The following is a 15,924-nucleotide window of genomic DNA, read 5'->3' on the forward strand; positions in this document are numbered from 1 at the left end:
ACGTGGAAGTGCTGGCGTGGTAGATCTGAGCCCGAGGAACGCCGCGCTGAATCTCCATGCGGTCAAATGAAGTCATAAAACAGCGTTCGCTCACAGCCATTAGGGAAATCGCCCGTTTGCATTTAACCGGAGTTTCCATTTGCATATTTGACGGCAGCCGCGAGTGCGGCGCCCCCTCCCCTCCTCTCTCCCCCCCCCCTCCTCTCTCCCCCGCGGGCGCCGTGCCGCTCGGAGTCGGCCATAAACAACCCCGCCCCTCGGTGCACAGGAAGAACCCATCAGGGCCACATGGATGTTGATTTATTTGTTTCATAATTCAAGGCCCATATCGGCCTCTTGTCAGGTCAATGGGTAAGACTCGTGCGTATTGAACGCCCCCCCGCCCCCTCCCCCCCCCCGTCGGTGATTGATTGCTCGGCGCTGTGTTTCTCCAAGGCGCAGGCCAGGGTGCCCCCCCCCCCCCCATGCCCCCGCACGTTTCCCTGCTCATTTCATTTCCTGCTGTCGACCCTTTTGCTGCACCCCCACCCTCCCTCCGGTTGGCGTGACACTTTAGTCCCCCCCCTTCCCCTTCTCCCCAGCCCTAGCCGGAGCCCTTCACACCCCAAGAACAGAGTGACCTGGTAACGTAGCTACGGTTCTGTAACAGGTGTCAACGCCGTGCGCTACAAAAACCTTGTACTGGTGGAATGAACGCTTCCTGTTTTTTGAGGCACTTGCCTCACGCTTACTCATGCGGGGGGGGGGGGGGGAGATCCGACCACAGCTGCTGACATCAAATCAAGATGGCTGCTCCACACATCGACAATAAGTGAAAGCTGTAATAAGACTGTTTATTAGCGCCTCTGTCTTCATTTTATTTGTGTCTCATTAAATCAGTCGTACACACGGTACTAACTTCTATCAATGGACAGTGTTGCTACGCTGTTCGTATGCGCAAAGTAGCGCATAGTGCGTTGTTATCAACTGGTATTGCCGACTTGGCTAGAAACAATGCTTCCGGATGCTTCTGTGACCAACGAGGTGCTACTTCCCTACTCTGCCCCCTGGGAAGCATGACACAGTCACACCCCCAAACCTCCCTCTAAATATAGAACTAACTACTGTAGTGTCCAAAGAGCTTGAGCCCTTTTCTGTGCTACTTATATAACACAATACTTTGTGTGTTTTGAGGGCAGAGTCCAGGTGTTCATTGCCATTGTGACCCCTTCCACTACCTTCTTGAATACTGTGCTGCAAATAATGTTTGCTAACAATGACATTGACAGAGCTTTTGTTGTGCTAGTAATATTCTAAGTGTGCCTATTGCAGGTGTTTTATGATAAGGGTGAAGTAACGCCACACGCCAATATGTATTTTGAGTGAACTATCCCTTTAACAGTATATTGTGTAGTAACTCTCGCCTCGCTGTGGTGTGTGTGTGCGTGTGTGTGTGTGTGTGTGTGTGTGCAGATACCTCCGGGAACTCCCAGCTGAAACTACTATCAGATGTTTCCCAAGCGGTGAAGGGTCAGGGGACGATCGCGTGGGTCAACTGTGGGTGAGTACAGCGCGACGGGCACCGCATCAATCAATCAATCGATCAATCAGTCAATCAGTCAATCAATCAAAGCTTTATTTGTATAGTGCATTTCATACCCAGAGGCAACACAATGCGCTTTACAGAGAACAAGGGAGGTGGGCATACGACCCACTCTCTACATATTCCAGAGGGAAGCAAAAAAACAGTAATCACCCGGGGGCCAGATAAGTGAGCTGTAAAAATTCTTCCCTGATCCCTCTCAACAAGGCGATCAAGCAAGCTCCAGGAGTATGTTTGTCTACCGGCTAAGAACATTTATCACACGGCGATAACGACACGTAGCCACGCCACCGCCCCGATCATCAACAGAGCAACCACTGCGATGACCCCGTCCTGCCGTAGAACTAAGGGACACATCGAACAACGTCCTCCGCCCCGTCGAAGTACACCGGTTCTCTTGTCGTTGAGATTCATCGCAGCAGTCGAAGGCCCTTTGTCCTGTCCCTTTTGTGCGAGGACAATGTGACAGCAGGTCTGGACGGAGTAATCAATAGCGATGCCGTCGCTCCTGCTGTGTCACGCGTCTTCATCCCGCCGCCCTCGCCAGGTCTCTAATCAGCGTCTCAGCTGGGCTCATTCTCGGGTCACTCTGAAGACGCTCGTTAAAGCCTGCCTCTCTGCTGTGCGCCTCGGGCCGCCGAGAGAGAGAGAGGGAGAGAAAGAGAGAGAGAAAGAGGGAGAGAGGGGTATGAAAGAGTTGTCAGGCACGCGAACCTCTCCGTGCGGGGAATCCGCGTTCCTCCGCCCCCTGTCTCCAGGAAACCCGGGCCGCCCGCAATCCGTCAGGGCCGCGCCTCCCGCCAGGTGATACGATACATCACCCTCCCCTGACGTGCACAGGAACGCTCTCGCTCACCTCCTCGCCCCCCCCCCCAGCTCGGCGCTGTGCCGGACGCTCCTGCGTCACTCTCGGACGAAGAGCAGCAAACTACTCCAGAACCTCCGACCAAAACCTCCCTCGGAACCTCCTCCCTAGCTTGTCTGAGAGAAACCCAACGAGGGATCGCTTGTCAAAGAAGACAGACTCGTCCTGCCGGCCTGCCAGTCGGTTTTCACAGAGGAGCAACGAGAGCTTTTCTTTGTTTACGTTTTCCTGCTTTCTGTCTTTTTCTCATCTTGAATCGTCCCCTTCTCTGTCCAGCCCATGCCTCTGTTCTGAAGGGTGCGGTGGATGCTGATGACCAGTATCGTCCAGGCCTACCTGTGGCCGGGCGTGGGGGGGGGGGGGGGGGGGTGGGGGGTTGTTGATGGCTGCATCAGGCCCTGCTGGACACTCTGGGCCTCCGCCAGCTTCTTCTCCCTCCCGGCAGTGTGTGTGTTGGCCGGCTCTCCCAGTCTCCCCACCATGGAGCGACTCCAAACCCCAGCTTATCCCAGGGGCCAGCAGGACGGAGAGGGAGTAGCTGACGAGCCTGTGTGTGTGAGAACGGACCGCTCTGCCAACCCTGAGGATTAGAGGGGGGGGGGTGACACACTTTTAGCAGAAGACGGAGACCTGAGAGATGGCCAACTATGACCAACCCTGGGGTGAGGACACAGGAAGTGAGGGGGCAGTGAAAGGGCGAGGGAGGGATAACCTAACGCTGTTAGTCACGCGTTTCATCCACATTGCCACATATAGAGTACAAAGAGGAGTTGAACTCAACCTTTTTATGAAGATAACCAGTGGAAAGTATTCATCTCCTCCATCGTTTCTTCAACTACATTTGGACTTTGACTCCAGATCAATCATCTTGACCGGTCATGTCTCAGTCGGCAAGATTCCCAATGTCAACTTTTCTTACACCCCATAACTTCTGCCTGCCTTCCTCCCTCTCCCTCCCCTCACTCTCTCTCTCCCTCTCTCTCTCCCACTCTCCCTCCTCCCCTCTCTGTCTCTCTCTCTTTCTCTCTCTCTATCTGACTCAGCGCTGACGCACTAGGGAGAGAAATACCTGATGATCACCCTTTAGAACCGGACCCTGGCTTGTTTCAAGGGGTCATTATAAGTATTCTAAAATGTCCGGTCTGATTGGTGGTGATTGGTCTGACGAGGAAGTAAACAAGATGATGCATTCTGGGTCCTGTAGTTGAGTCATCGCTCATCCACTCTTCTCCAGCCACCTCAGAAACCCTTTCTGACCAGCTTTCCACTGACCAGCCTATAAACCACAGACACTCATGAATATTCCCACAGTCATCACTGACCAGCCAATAAACCACAGACACTCATGAATATTCCCACAGTCATCACTGACCAGCCAATGAACCACAGACACTCATGAATATTCAGTCATCACTGACCAGCCAATGAACCACAGACACTCATGAATACTCCCACAGTCATCACTGACCAGCCTATAAACCACAGACACTCATGAATATTCCCACAGTCATCACTGACCAGCCTATAAACCACAGACACTCATGAATATTCCCACAGTCATCACTGACCAGCCAATAAACCACAGACACTCATGAATATTCAGTCATCACTGACCAGCCAATGAACCACAGACACTCATGAATACTCCCACAGTCATCACTGACCAGCCAATGAACCACAGACACTCATGAATACTTAATGTACTTTCCTCCTAGTTCCTCCCCCAGTCTCAGGCTGACTTGCCAACACTTTTTTTTTTTTTTTTTTAGAAAGTTTTGTAGCTTGTGTTTGGTGAGGTCAGGGACCCTCCACGTCCGTCCCGCCCGTCATGTGGACACGCTGCGTCCCGCTACACAGGGGGGACACGGTGTAAAACTGTGAAATGGACGAGTGCCTCTCCTCTCCCTGGTACAATGTGAGGTCACCATGTCTTCCTAAGAATCCCCAGAGCGACACCATCTGCTATTGTGAGTCAGCGCGTTTTGGCACACACACACACACGCACACACACACACTCACACACACGCACCGTGTCCTTCCCCGTCTTCTCTCCCCTCTACCTGCACTAGGAAGTCTGTCTGCAGACAATGGCTTCATCTCTGCAGTAATGTATATAGTGTATCACTAATGGCAGCAGCTCGTTCTGTCTATAAGGACAGGATAGGGTCTATCAGGCTGATAGGGCCCTGGCTCTGGCACTGCTGTAATTGAATTTCATCTCTTTGAATTTTTATTAGCATAGGGGTTTAGCACGGCGGCGCAGTCCTCTCTCTCACTCCCCACTTGTCCTTGTGAAATATGTTCCTGTGCTCATTATCAGTGGAGGAAGAAGGGAGTGATTATCCTCAGGACACAGGAGCTGGGCTGGGAGGGGGGATTTGTGGGTGGGCGGGGGGTGGGTGGATGTATATGAAATGTCTGTTATTTGTGTAGGATCTGTGTGCCGTGTGTAATGTGTTCGTTAGCTGTGTGTGTGTGTGTGTGTGTGTGTGTGTGTGTGTGTGTGTGTGTGTGTGTGTGTGTGTGTGTGTGTGTGTGTGTGTGTGTGTGTGCGCGCGCGCATATGCCTGTTAGGTAAGATTTGCTCTTTTCAGTTACAGAAACCTGTGTATTTTGTTTCAACATATGGTACAAATCCTTCAACTCACACTGCCTGTAATCTCAACACTGAGTGTCCTCTGAATCATGTGTACTCTCTCTCCCTCTCTCCCTCCCTTTCTCTCTCTCCCTCTCTCTCTCCCTGTCTCTCTCTCTCTCCCTCTCTCTCTCTCTCCCTCCCTCTCTCTCCCTCCCTCCCTCCCTCCCTCCCTCCCTCCCTCTCCCTCCCTCCCTCCCTCCCTCCCTCCCTCCCTCCCTCCCTCCCTCCCTCCCTCCCTCTCCCTCCCTCTCTCCCTCCCTCTCTCTCTCTCTCCCTCCCTCTCTCTCCCTCTCTCTCCCTCTCTCCCTCCCTCTCTCTCCCTCCCTCTCTCTCTTTCTCTCTCTCCCTCTCTCTCTCTCCCTCTCTCTCCCTCCCTCTTTCTCTCTCCCTCTCTCTTTCTCTCTCTCTCTCTCTCCCTCTCTCTCTCTCTCTCTCTCTCCCTCCCTCCCTCCCTCTCTCAAGTCTAAGCTTTATTGGCATGGCATTTCATAATAAAACATGTTGCCAAAGCAGAAAGACATTCATATAAATAATGAATTAACCAATAAATAATTATATATATTATGTATATGCACATATATTAAGGGGGGGAGAAGAAAAAAAGATACTTAAAGGAGAAGGCTCTTTTTTGACAACCTGGAAAAAAAAACTCTAAAAAAATTATTTTCTGCCACGAAACAGTTGTTTTCATCAATCTATTTTTATGAATCTCTAGTTGTGCTTCCATAGAGCGAGGGCTTGTTGTGGTTTTCACATGCCTCTGTAATATGATCTTTAGAAACGTCTTGAGAAACTAAATAAAAGCTTCCCCACTTGCTCCAGCACGCATGCGCACAGCGCGCAGACTGGCTATTCTCCGTCTGTAGGCTACACTCACGGCTCACATTCTCTACGCTACGATCGGCGTGTGTGTGTGTGTGTGCGCGCGCGCATATGCCTGTTAGGTAAGATTTGCTCTTTTCAGTTACAGAAACCTGTGTATTTTGTTTCAACATATGGTACAAATCCTTCAACTCACACTGCCTGTAATCTCAACACTGAGTGTCCTCTGAATCATGTGTACTCTCTCTCCCTCTCTCCCTCCCTTTCTCTCTCTCCCTCTCTCTCTCCCTGTCTCTCTCTCTCTCCCTCTCTCTCTCTCTCCCTCCCTCTCTCTCCCTCCCTCCCTCCCTCCCTCCCTCCCTCTCCCTCCCTCCCTCCCTCCCTCCCTCTCCCTCCCTCTCTCCCTCCCTCTCTCTCTCTCTCCCTCTCTCTCTCCCTCCCTCTCTCTCCCTCTCTCTCCCTCTCTCCCTCCCTCTCTCTCCCTCCCTCTCTCTCTTTCTCTCTCTCCCTCTCTCTCTCTCCCTCTCTCTCCCTCCCTCTTTCTCTCTCCCTCTCTCTTTCTCTCTCTCTCTCTCTCCCTCTCTCTCTCTCTCTCTCTCTCCCTCCCTCCCTCCCTCTCTCAAGTCTAAGCTTTATTGGCATGGCATTTCATAATAAAACATGTTGCCAAAGCAGAAAGACATTCATATAAATAATGAATTAACCAATAAATAATTATATATATTATGTATATGCACATATATTAAGGGGGGGAGAAGAAAAAAAGATACTTAAAGGAGAAGGCTCTTTTTTGACAACCTGGAAAAAAAAACTCTAAAAAAATTATTTTCTGCCACGAAACAGTTGTTTTCATCAATCTATTTTTATGAATCTCTAGTTGTGCTTCCATAGAGCGAGGGCTTGTTGTGGTTTTCACATGCCTCTGTAATATGATCTTTAGAAACGTCTTGAGAAACTAAATAAAAGCTTCCCCACTTGCTCCAGCACGCATGCGCACAGCGCGCAGACTGGCTATTCTCCGTCTGTAGGCTACACTCACGGCTCACATTCTCTACGCTACGATCGGCTTGTTGGTGCCTGGAATATTGTGTGCAATACGGCTGAATATTTATCAGATTTTGATGAAGATGATGGAAGCCGATCGTAGAGAATGTGAGCTATTTTATTTTTTTTGCTTGAATTTGGGGAACAATTCATCTCTAATTTCTTTAAATTTTGGACAATTTGAGAAAAATGTTTTTCTCCTATTCCACATTGGATGAAAAACCTTTGTTATTTTTAACCATTTATTTTTACGGTGACCAGTTTCAATAGCAGGCTTATGGTGACTGAGTCTGTATCTAGTTCAAGTTTGTCTTTGTATTGGGTTTATTATTTTGATTAAATATGGGGCCAATTGAAGTGTTCTATAAAGTGATCTGTAGCAGGGCCGGCCCTAGCATTTCAGCAGCTCTAGGCGAGATTATGGAACACCTTCAGTTTCGTTTTGTTGACGGGGGGGGGGGTGCTGCTGCGCGATTTGTTAACGGGGGAGGCGCCCGGCGCTGGGCGGAGGCGCCGCACCGCATAGCGAAGCGTAATAGAGACAGTAGGGATTACGGAATGAAATTATTTTAATAAAAATAAAAAATAAATTTTTTTTTTTTTTTTGGGTGCTCCTTGGCCAGGCGCCCCTTGGCCATTTGGCGCCCTAGGCGACCGCCTATTTCGCCTATGCCTCGGGCCGGCCCTGATCTGTAGCATTACCATGTATTAATTGAGTTCTTTCTTTTTTTCAAACTTTCCAAATAGCTTGGATTATTCTTTTTGTCTATTTGGCTTATGAGCAATTTGGGAATCATCTTTGCATCATTTTGTGAGGTGAGATTTATTTCCTCATTAGAGTCTTTCCAGGTGTTTTTCTCTGGGGAAGAGGACATTGTTCCAGGTTTGCTCTGTGGTGAATGAATCTGAGTCAGAGTGCACCAAATGGTCCCTGCATGTGATCACTCTCGTTCTTATTTGAATTAAGAGGGAATTGGCCGAGCTCTGCTCTGCACCCGAGGTTTTGGCACTTCCTGTGTACTCTCAGTATATTTTTGCTGAATTCCAGATGTACCTTTTCAATTGGGGTTGAGTCCCAGTGGTCTTGTTTCATCTCTCTCTTTCTCTCCCTCTCCCCTCCCTCTCTCTCCCTCTCTCTCTCAGCGATTCAGAGAGCCGTAAGCTCTGTAAGAAGGTGAAGGTGGACCCCAGCTCCAAAAGCGCTGGTACAGAACTTCTTCATTACAAGTGAGAAACCCGACCGACTCACTCAGGGACTCAGGGTCTCTCATTTGAAAGTTGAGTGTAAATTCTTCTTGTACTTGAACAACATTCCTGTGTGTCTTCCAGGGACGGGACTTTTCACACAGAGTACAACAGGCCAACCACATTCAAGGTAACTGCTCTGTACTTTCTATGGGTTTATGTCGAAAGGTGGGTTATTGATGGGGAACAGTCATACCAGTCGTCTTTTTTTCTTTTTGTAAATACTAATACATGGTATTCATCCAAGGTGCCAACTCGGATGGATGGATGGATGGATGGATGGATGGATGGATGGGTGGGTGGATGGGTGGGTGGGTGGGTGGGTGGGTGGGTGGATGGATGGATGGATGGATGGATGGATGGATGGATGGATGGATGGATGGATGGATGGATGGATGGGTGGGTGGGTGGGTGGGTGGGTGGGTGGATGGATGGATGTCTGTTTTTCTCCCTATCTCTCTAGACTCTACCCCCCCCCCCCCCCCCAAATAAACTATATTCTGTTATATGCTAGTAAGTACTTAATATTACAGTCCTCAGTTAAATCATATTCAGAATTATCTTAAACAATCTCAAGAGTCAGGGAGCATGGTTCACACTTTTCAGGACTATTCATTTTGTTCCATTGGGAACCTCAATTCAACCAGGCCAGGTCGAGCCTGGCTTTGGGCAGGGCTGGCTTGTTTCTCTTCAGGACTGGTTAGTGGGAGGGGATCAGCTAGCCATGCCACCCAAATAGCTGTAATCTGAAATTACATAAAATGTCTGATAAATTAAGATAGGTCTTGTCACCTGGACACATCAGTTCCAATGCTTCCAATGCTAATCCAGCACAAGACTGTGATAGACAGTTAGCTCATGAGTTCACAACTAGCAGCAGCTTCCATAACATTAACGGTAGCGGTCGGTGGCTAAAGCAGTTACACTGATGATTCCTGTAACGTTAGCTATTTTGCTGCTGTTGGTTCAACTTCTGTTCTGGACAAAAGTCATTACCTGCCCTATGCACTTCCCTTTAGATGATGAAATAAGTAGACCAAGACACAGTGTCTTATCTGGACACTTGATTTAGTCAGCAGGTAGCATTCTGGTTTGTGTATTGGTGTATTGGTTCCATAGCAAAATCAATGGAGTGTCCCCTCTTGGCATTCCATACTCTTTGACGGAACTAATCTGTGAAGGGTCTACTGCCTCTTGTGGTGCCAACAGAGAGATGCAGGCCAACATTTACCAGACGGACGGAGGGAGAAAGGGAGGGAAGGAGGGAGTGATAACCGGACAAAGCCATTTCTAGGGGCGTGGCCAGCCCCGCCCTAAAACAACACGCTTAATTTAAAGAATTTCAAATTAGGTCATTTGTCCCAAGTCTGTTATACTGACCTGCCTGTAACCAAACACCTTTGAGAGGCCTGTGCTGCTGCTGCGTACACAAGCTGGTGTATTTGTCATATGGGATACAGGTGCCTGTATAATATATAGATACATGTACATGAAATGCTTATGATACAGTAGAGCCTTCTGTTCTCTGAAGACATGAGGCTGATCACTCCTGTCTGATAGATCTAACTCATTATGAACATTTAACGTGTTCCACATGTTCTGGATGGAAGCACATTTCAGCTGATACGAGCTGCCATCTGTCACACACGAGGGCCTCCTGTTCTGTATTCAAGGAAGACATGGCTTGTTCACACCCTCAACTGGATTTAACATCACATTTATATGCTGTGCTCATCTTCTACCATCCTGACACTCCCATTTCTCCCTCTGTCTCTCTCTCTCTCTTCTCCTCCCCCTCCTCCTCCCCTCCAGTCCATGGTGGCGTTCATGAAAGACCCCGGAGGAGCCCCGCTGTGGGAGGAGAATCCAGAAGCAAAAGATATCGTCCACGTAGAGAGCGAGAAGGTCAGTGTGCTGCCTGACATGCACCTCTATCTCTATACGGGCGTCACACACAGACGGAAGCCAGTGATTCAATAGACACATTCATTTAATTGCTGGACAGATGAATGAATGACTCAATTGATTAATGAAGAAATGAATTGAATTAACGAGTGAGTAATTGAATCGGAGCTCAATAACAGACAGCAATGATGACATACTGTATCGGTATCAGCTGGGTTTCCTCAGGCATCTACTCGCTGAAGTTTGATGGTTTGATCATCCCGACACGTCCTAAGCCGACGACACAAAAGCTACAGAACGCGGTGAGAAACGCAGACATTAAAGCCGATCGTTTCATCAAAGAGCAGGACGCTGCCGCTAAGACACTGCGCTATTAACGGAACGCTCTCAGCCGTCAGAACCCTCAGACAGTCTGGTACCGACAGAACGTCAGAACCCATCTCCGCCAACAAAAGGCAGACGGGGCTTTTGAAGATCGTTTGATTCGCCGACGATCTGCTTTTATTCTGCCCCTCGCCGAGGGGGGAGAAGGGGGGGGGTGGTTGCACAGGGGTGGTTGCACTCTTCTGCTCCACACTGTTGTGTAAACAGCTGTTATTTGTGCATCATGTCTACATGCTTTGTACAGTATATATAGTTGCTTCCACATGATTTGGAGGAGCGGGTCATTTGCGTCAATGCACAGGTGCACCTAATGACCTGGTAATTGAGTGTTTATTCCTGCTGCTGTGATGAGCCGTTCTGTTGTGTTGCTACGGTAATGCATTGGCTGTTGCCAGCCACTGTTAATAGATCACATGACGTAGGACTGCTGCTCTATACTCACTATTTATCATGTAATTAAGGTAAAAAATAAACAAAAATCTTGTTCATTGTGCTGCACTTTGTGTTCTTTTTTGCTCTCAGGACTTCCGGAAGCTTCTGAAAAAGGAGGAGAGGCCGATCCTCATGATGTTCTACGCCCCATGTGAGTCACGCCCACCAGAGCTCCCGGTCCAGTGCTCTGTTCCTCTCCAGCCCTGTTATAAATCCTGAGATAAACCAATAAGAGTGTTCTACAGAGTTCCGTTACAATCCCTGAGGGGAACCCATACGAGTGTTCCACAGAGCCCGGGGAAACACGCATGGTCATGGATCCTGGGAACACGCGGTGGAGCTGGCGGGGGGATGATGTCTTTGTTTTCCTGCTGGCGCTGGGTCTTCCCTTATATAATGTCACGTCTCCTCTCCCCCTCTGTGTGTTTGACCAGGGTGCGGCGTATGTAAGAGGATGCAGCCCATCTTTCAACAAGCAGCCACAGACACCAAGGGCAAATACGTGAGTGAAAAGCCTCTCGCCTGATTTCTCTCCAGATGTTATCCTGGTCCCCATGGTTCGGTTTCTCAGTCAGAAGATCTGTCACAGACACAGCTGAATGAAGCTGGGTTATTTACCCGTGTCGTCTTGCCTCTAGGCCATCGCTGGTCTGCGTGCTCCTCTGCAGGGATGGGATATATTATGAATGGAACAGATCAGTCAGTCAGCCGTCAGACTGCTCGTAGAAACCTCGATTTCGTTCCTACTTTTCTGTATTAGCTGAATATTTTTACGGGGGGGGCTGTAGCAGTAACCTGACGCGCCACATGGTTTGCATCGCATAACCAGCGAGAACACGGACGCCGGTTTGCCTCGCATAACCATCTGGGAACTCTCCATTGGAAACTGTTTGTAAAAGGGCAGGCACTTTCAAAACTACCTGGCGGGTGATTGGTTGAACCATCTGAGAAAAATCTGAAAAGGCCTATCACGCGCTAACTTCAAACGCTGTCACAAACCCGTACAGCTATTTCAAATTCCTCACAGCCAAGGCTGATTGGCCAGATCGTTTTCCAATCAGGCTCAAAGTGTTCTCTATGGATAGTATCCTGACTGATTTGCGCGTCACAACGTGAGCTCGCCACATCGGGATGGTCTCACAAGGCGACTGTAGCGGTGGCTTCTCTCTTGTGTTTTTTACTCACTACTGTAACTGCGCTCAATAATGGCCGCCACAATTATGGGAAAGAGTCCTCGCACGCCCCGTATGGATTATGGCTGCTTAGACACCGCCTCATTGCGTTCCCTACTTTACACTCTCTTCTCACTCCTCCCTCTCCTCTCTCCTTCCTCTCCTCCCTCCCTCCCTCTTTACACTCTGGCCCAGCGACCGGCGCACGGTAAACAGCGAGAACACAGATAGCGTCTGTGTCCCCGGCAGGTGGTAAATGAGATTTCAGAGATTGAGAGAGAGAGTTCAGATGTGGGGCTTGGGGATGGGTTCTGGCTCCCTTGGAGAGGAGAGAGTTTACAAATCAATAGTAACCCTCCACACACACACACACACACACACACACACACACACCCTCCTCTTTTACCAGCCAGGGAAACAGAGAAACACTCTCCAAAAACGTGTCCTCGCGCACTGACCTGAGGAAGAGAATACTGACTGAGTTTAGAGATGGCCGTCTGCCAGAGCCTAGCAGAGGAGAGATGTGTTGTGTGCCTGGAAGGCTTTAAGTCTCACGAGAAACAGGACACGAGAAGTTAATTGAAGCAGTTTTAGTTAGATTTCAGCACAGGACTGAGTAAATACATGTGCCTCTCGTTTAGAGATTTGCATAATGCATGCATATATTTATTATTTATGACACAAAACATTACGGGCTTACTAAAAGCTGGAGGCGGTGCCATAGTCAAGATTTCGATAAAGACGAATAAAGATTTCGATAAAGACGAAGACAATATTTTATTTTTGAAATAATTAGGACGCGTTAAGGGCGTCAAGGGCATGTGAAACGAGGACAAATCAGTGTTTCACATGCAGTAATTCAAGTGGAGCCGAGGGAAGGCACGCACATCCAAAAGCTGTCACAGGTGCTGGACCAAAAAGAAACACTAGTGAAAATGAGAAGAAGTCCGCACACTGTTTTACAATGAGAAACATTCCACATCTATGCTCTTAATACTATGGCTCCTAATGGCATGAATGAAGAGTTTGATATTAAACCATTCTTCTAATCTCTAGCTGTTTCTGGTAGCACTTCAGACGTTGTTTGTTAAGCTAGTTTCCCCCATCTTCACTATAGCAAACAGTATAGCCTACATATGTGAACAGAATTGTAATTGGAATATGGGAATAATGTTTCAAACTCTTTCGACAATGCAATGTTTACTATTTAATGTTTGATTATTTTGGACTATTTAAAACTGTTTTTAATATTTGTATATCTTCTTTCATTTTACCTTATGGTTCCAATAACCTATTGTCATATTTGATTGGATGCAGATTAGGGCACTCCCTGGTAACCTATACCTGCTGTGTATCCTAATGGAACCTGAACTTTAACCCTTGACCTAGTTACGGTCCAGTCCACCCCCTTTTCCTGGTGTGTATATATTCCCCCCAACCCTCACATATGGTATTGCACCTGACGAAGGCCATACGGCCGAAACGTTGTGCCTTAATAAAGTATCACTATTGGGAGCTAATACTATAGTGTGCGGACTTCTTCTCATTTTCACACATGCAGTAATTCAGCCAGATAAACAGTAAACACTCGCTGAGCAGGTTGAGATAAACCGAGGTAAAGCTGGTTTCATATTGGACATTCAACAGACATTCACATTCGGCATGGTGTATTTCCTTTCAAAAAGCTTCCAGATGGACGTTTAGATGAAAGCGGTTGCTTGCACATGTTGCAGTGATGTCTTTCCACTGAAGCAAGTTAAGTGAAAAAAAAACAACACAAAAAACAACTCTGATTCCTCTAACGAGCCTGGCTCCAGCCCTTGAATCTGAATGCCAGGCTACTTACCATTTTGTCATGCATTTCATTAATCTAACACCACACATGTAGGCTAATTCACCCCCCCCCACACACACACAAACACACAAAACAAGTAAATACTAGTATTTTAAACATCCAAACATCCTATTATTGTGATTAACTAATTTCTTCTTCTTTTTTTTTAAAATTGATTGACAGCCCTAGTAGAAATAATACATCTACTGAGCTTTTAGAAAGGTGGAGAATAAAACTCTTGCTCCCCCCCCCAACATTTTTTTATTGGTTATGAATTTATCATTTAAACATTTTGGACCAGATCTGAGATGTCTGAGGTTTGGTTCCCACCTCCAACAAGGCTTGTGAGCCAATAGCATTAGGATGCTGATACCCCATGGCATGCTGGGAGGCAGGAGCAATCAGGAGTCCTACTACTGGCTCACAGCCTGGTTAGACTTCCTATTGGTTTTTTTTTTTTTTTTTTTAAATGATTAGTCTACATCGAAATCGTGCTCCTTTAAGTGTTCATTTTGTTAGTTTCTCGCCACGTTTCAGACGACCAAATAAATGGACACAAATATAACAACAAACACACCAGGAATAAAACCTGATTGAATAGTTGTGACACATGAGATGCTGGAAATTGGCCCGTCTTAGATGGCACCAGCACTAGGCTGTTCCGCTCTGGGCCCAAATCCCACATCTGCAAACATCATGCTTTCACGTCTCGCTCTGTCTACCAGCTTTCAGCCATTCATCTTCATTTTCAGTGTGTGAAAGACGTAGCCTTGTGAGACCATCCAGATCTGGTGAGCTCACATTCTCTTTCTCTTTGCAGCTGAGTCTGGCATTCCCCCATCTCAAACAGTCAGTGGGCAGGGGTACTTGCCTTGATAAAACTAATTACTTCAGCCAATCAGGGTAACAAAACTTTTGCCAAATCCATTCGGAAAGACAGCGAAAACATGTTTCCCTCCCAGAAACTCTTGTTCGTGTTTAATTGTTATTATTGAATCCATTTCTGTAATAACTGCACTTATGGCTGGGTTTATTCTACTAACGTTAATGAGACCGAATTCCCGGAAAGTGGGCGGAGCACCCTCCATGCTGACGTTCAGTGCTGAACAGCTGTCCCTGGTGTTCACTGACATCTTCAACACCTCACTAGAGACACGCCATGTACCAGTCTGCTCCAAGACCTCCACCATCATCCCCGTCCCCAAGACCTCCACCATCGTCCCCGTCCCCATGAAGACCACCGGGCTTAATGACCACGCCCGTCTCCCTGACCTCTGTAGTAACCAAGGTCTTTGAGCACCTTGTTCTGCTGCACCTCAGATCCATCACGGATCCACTCCTGGACCCCCTGCAGTTCGCCTGCAGAGCAAACAGGTCTGTGGACGACGCAGGGAGGGGGACGAGTTCACCTGCAGGTGGGAGACCGACCAGCTGCTGTCCTGGTGCGGCCAAAACAACCTGGAGCTCAACGCTCTCAAGACAGTGGAGATGGTTGTAGACCAGCCCCCCCCTCCCCCTCATCACACGGAATGACCCCCCAGTGACCACTGTTGACTCCTTCCTCTTCCTGGTTACCACCATCTCCCGGGACCTCAAATGGGAACTAATGGTGCGTTCGTTTGTGGTCGGATGTGGCATGTCGCAAGTGGCAAAATACCTACCTCCGACCTGTGTGCAATCGAGCTATAGCGAATGATATGATGATGATATGATATGATATTGACATCAGCCGGCAACTGGGGGCTGAGAAACATATCCGAATTTGCGACGAGGAAGTGCGAGTTCATGCGGCGTTTTATTTAATCATTCCTAGTAGCAAGTCGCAATTTGCCACCTCCCAGTTAGAAACGAACGCACCATAAACACCAGCTCCCTTGTGAAGAAGGCACAGCAGAGGATGAACTTCCTGAGGCAGCTGAAGAAATTCAGACAGCCAAAGAAAATGATGGTTCTCTTCTACACCTCCATCATGGAGTCCATCCTCATCTCCTCCATCACCAT

At 48.1% G+C, this 15,924-nt stretch overlaps 1 protein-coding gene across 1 annotated transcript in view; it reads left to right on the forward strand.

Moving 5' to 3' along the window:
• pdia5 (protein disulfide isomerase family A, member 5) overlaps nt 1–15,924 on the forward strand; it is a gene marked incomplete at both ends in the record, with an annotated part of 48,246 nt that overhangs the window by 6,917 nt on the left and 25,405 nt on the right. Inside the window, 6 exons of the mRNA XM_084451707.1 lie at nt 1,453–1,540; nt 8,095–8,178; nt 8,281–8,326; nt 10,009–10,101; nt 11,008–11,068; nt 11,352–11,419. Of these exons, the coding sequence (XP_084307833.1) occupies nt 1,453–1,540; nt 8,095–8,178; nt 8,281–8,326; nt 10,009–10,101; nt 11,008–11,068; nt 11,352–11,419 (440 nt within the window). The remainder of the gene's footprint in view (nt 1–1,452; nt 1,541–8,094; nt 8,179–8,280; nt 8,327–10,008; nt 10,102–11,007; nt 11,069–11,351; nt 11,420–15,924) is intronic.

The sequence above is a fragment of the Borostomias antarcticus genome (genome assembly GCF_949987555.1).
Source record: "Borostomias antarcticus genome assembly, chromosome: 17".
NCBI classification, from domain to species: Eukaryota; Metazoa; Chordata; class Actinopteri; order Stomiiformes; family Stomiidae; genus Borostomias; species Borostomias antarcticus.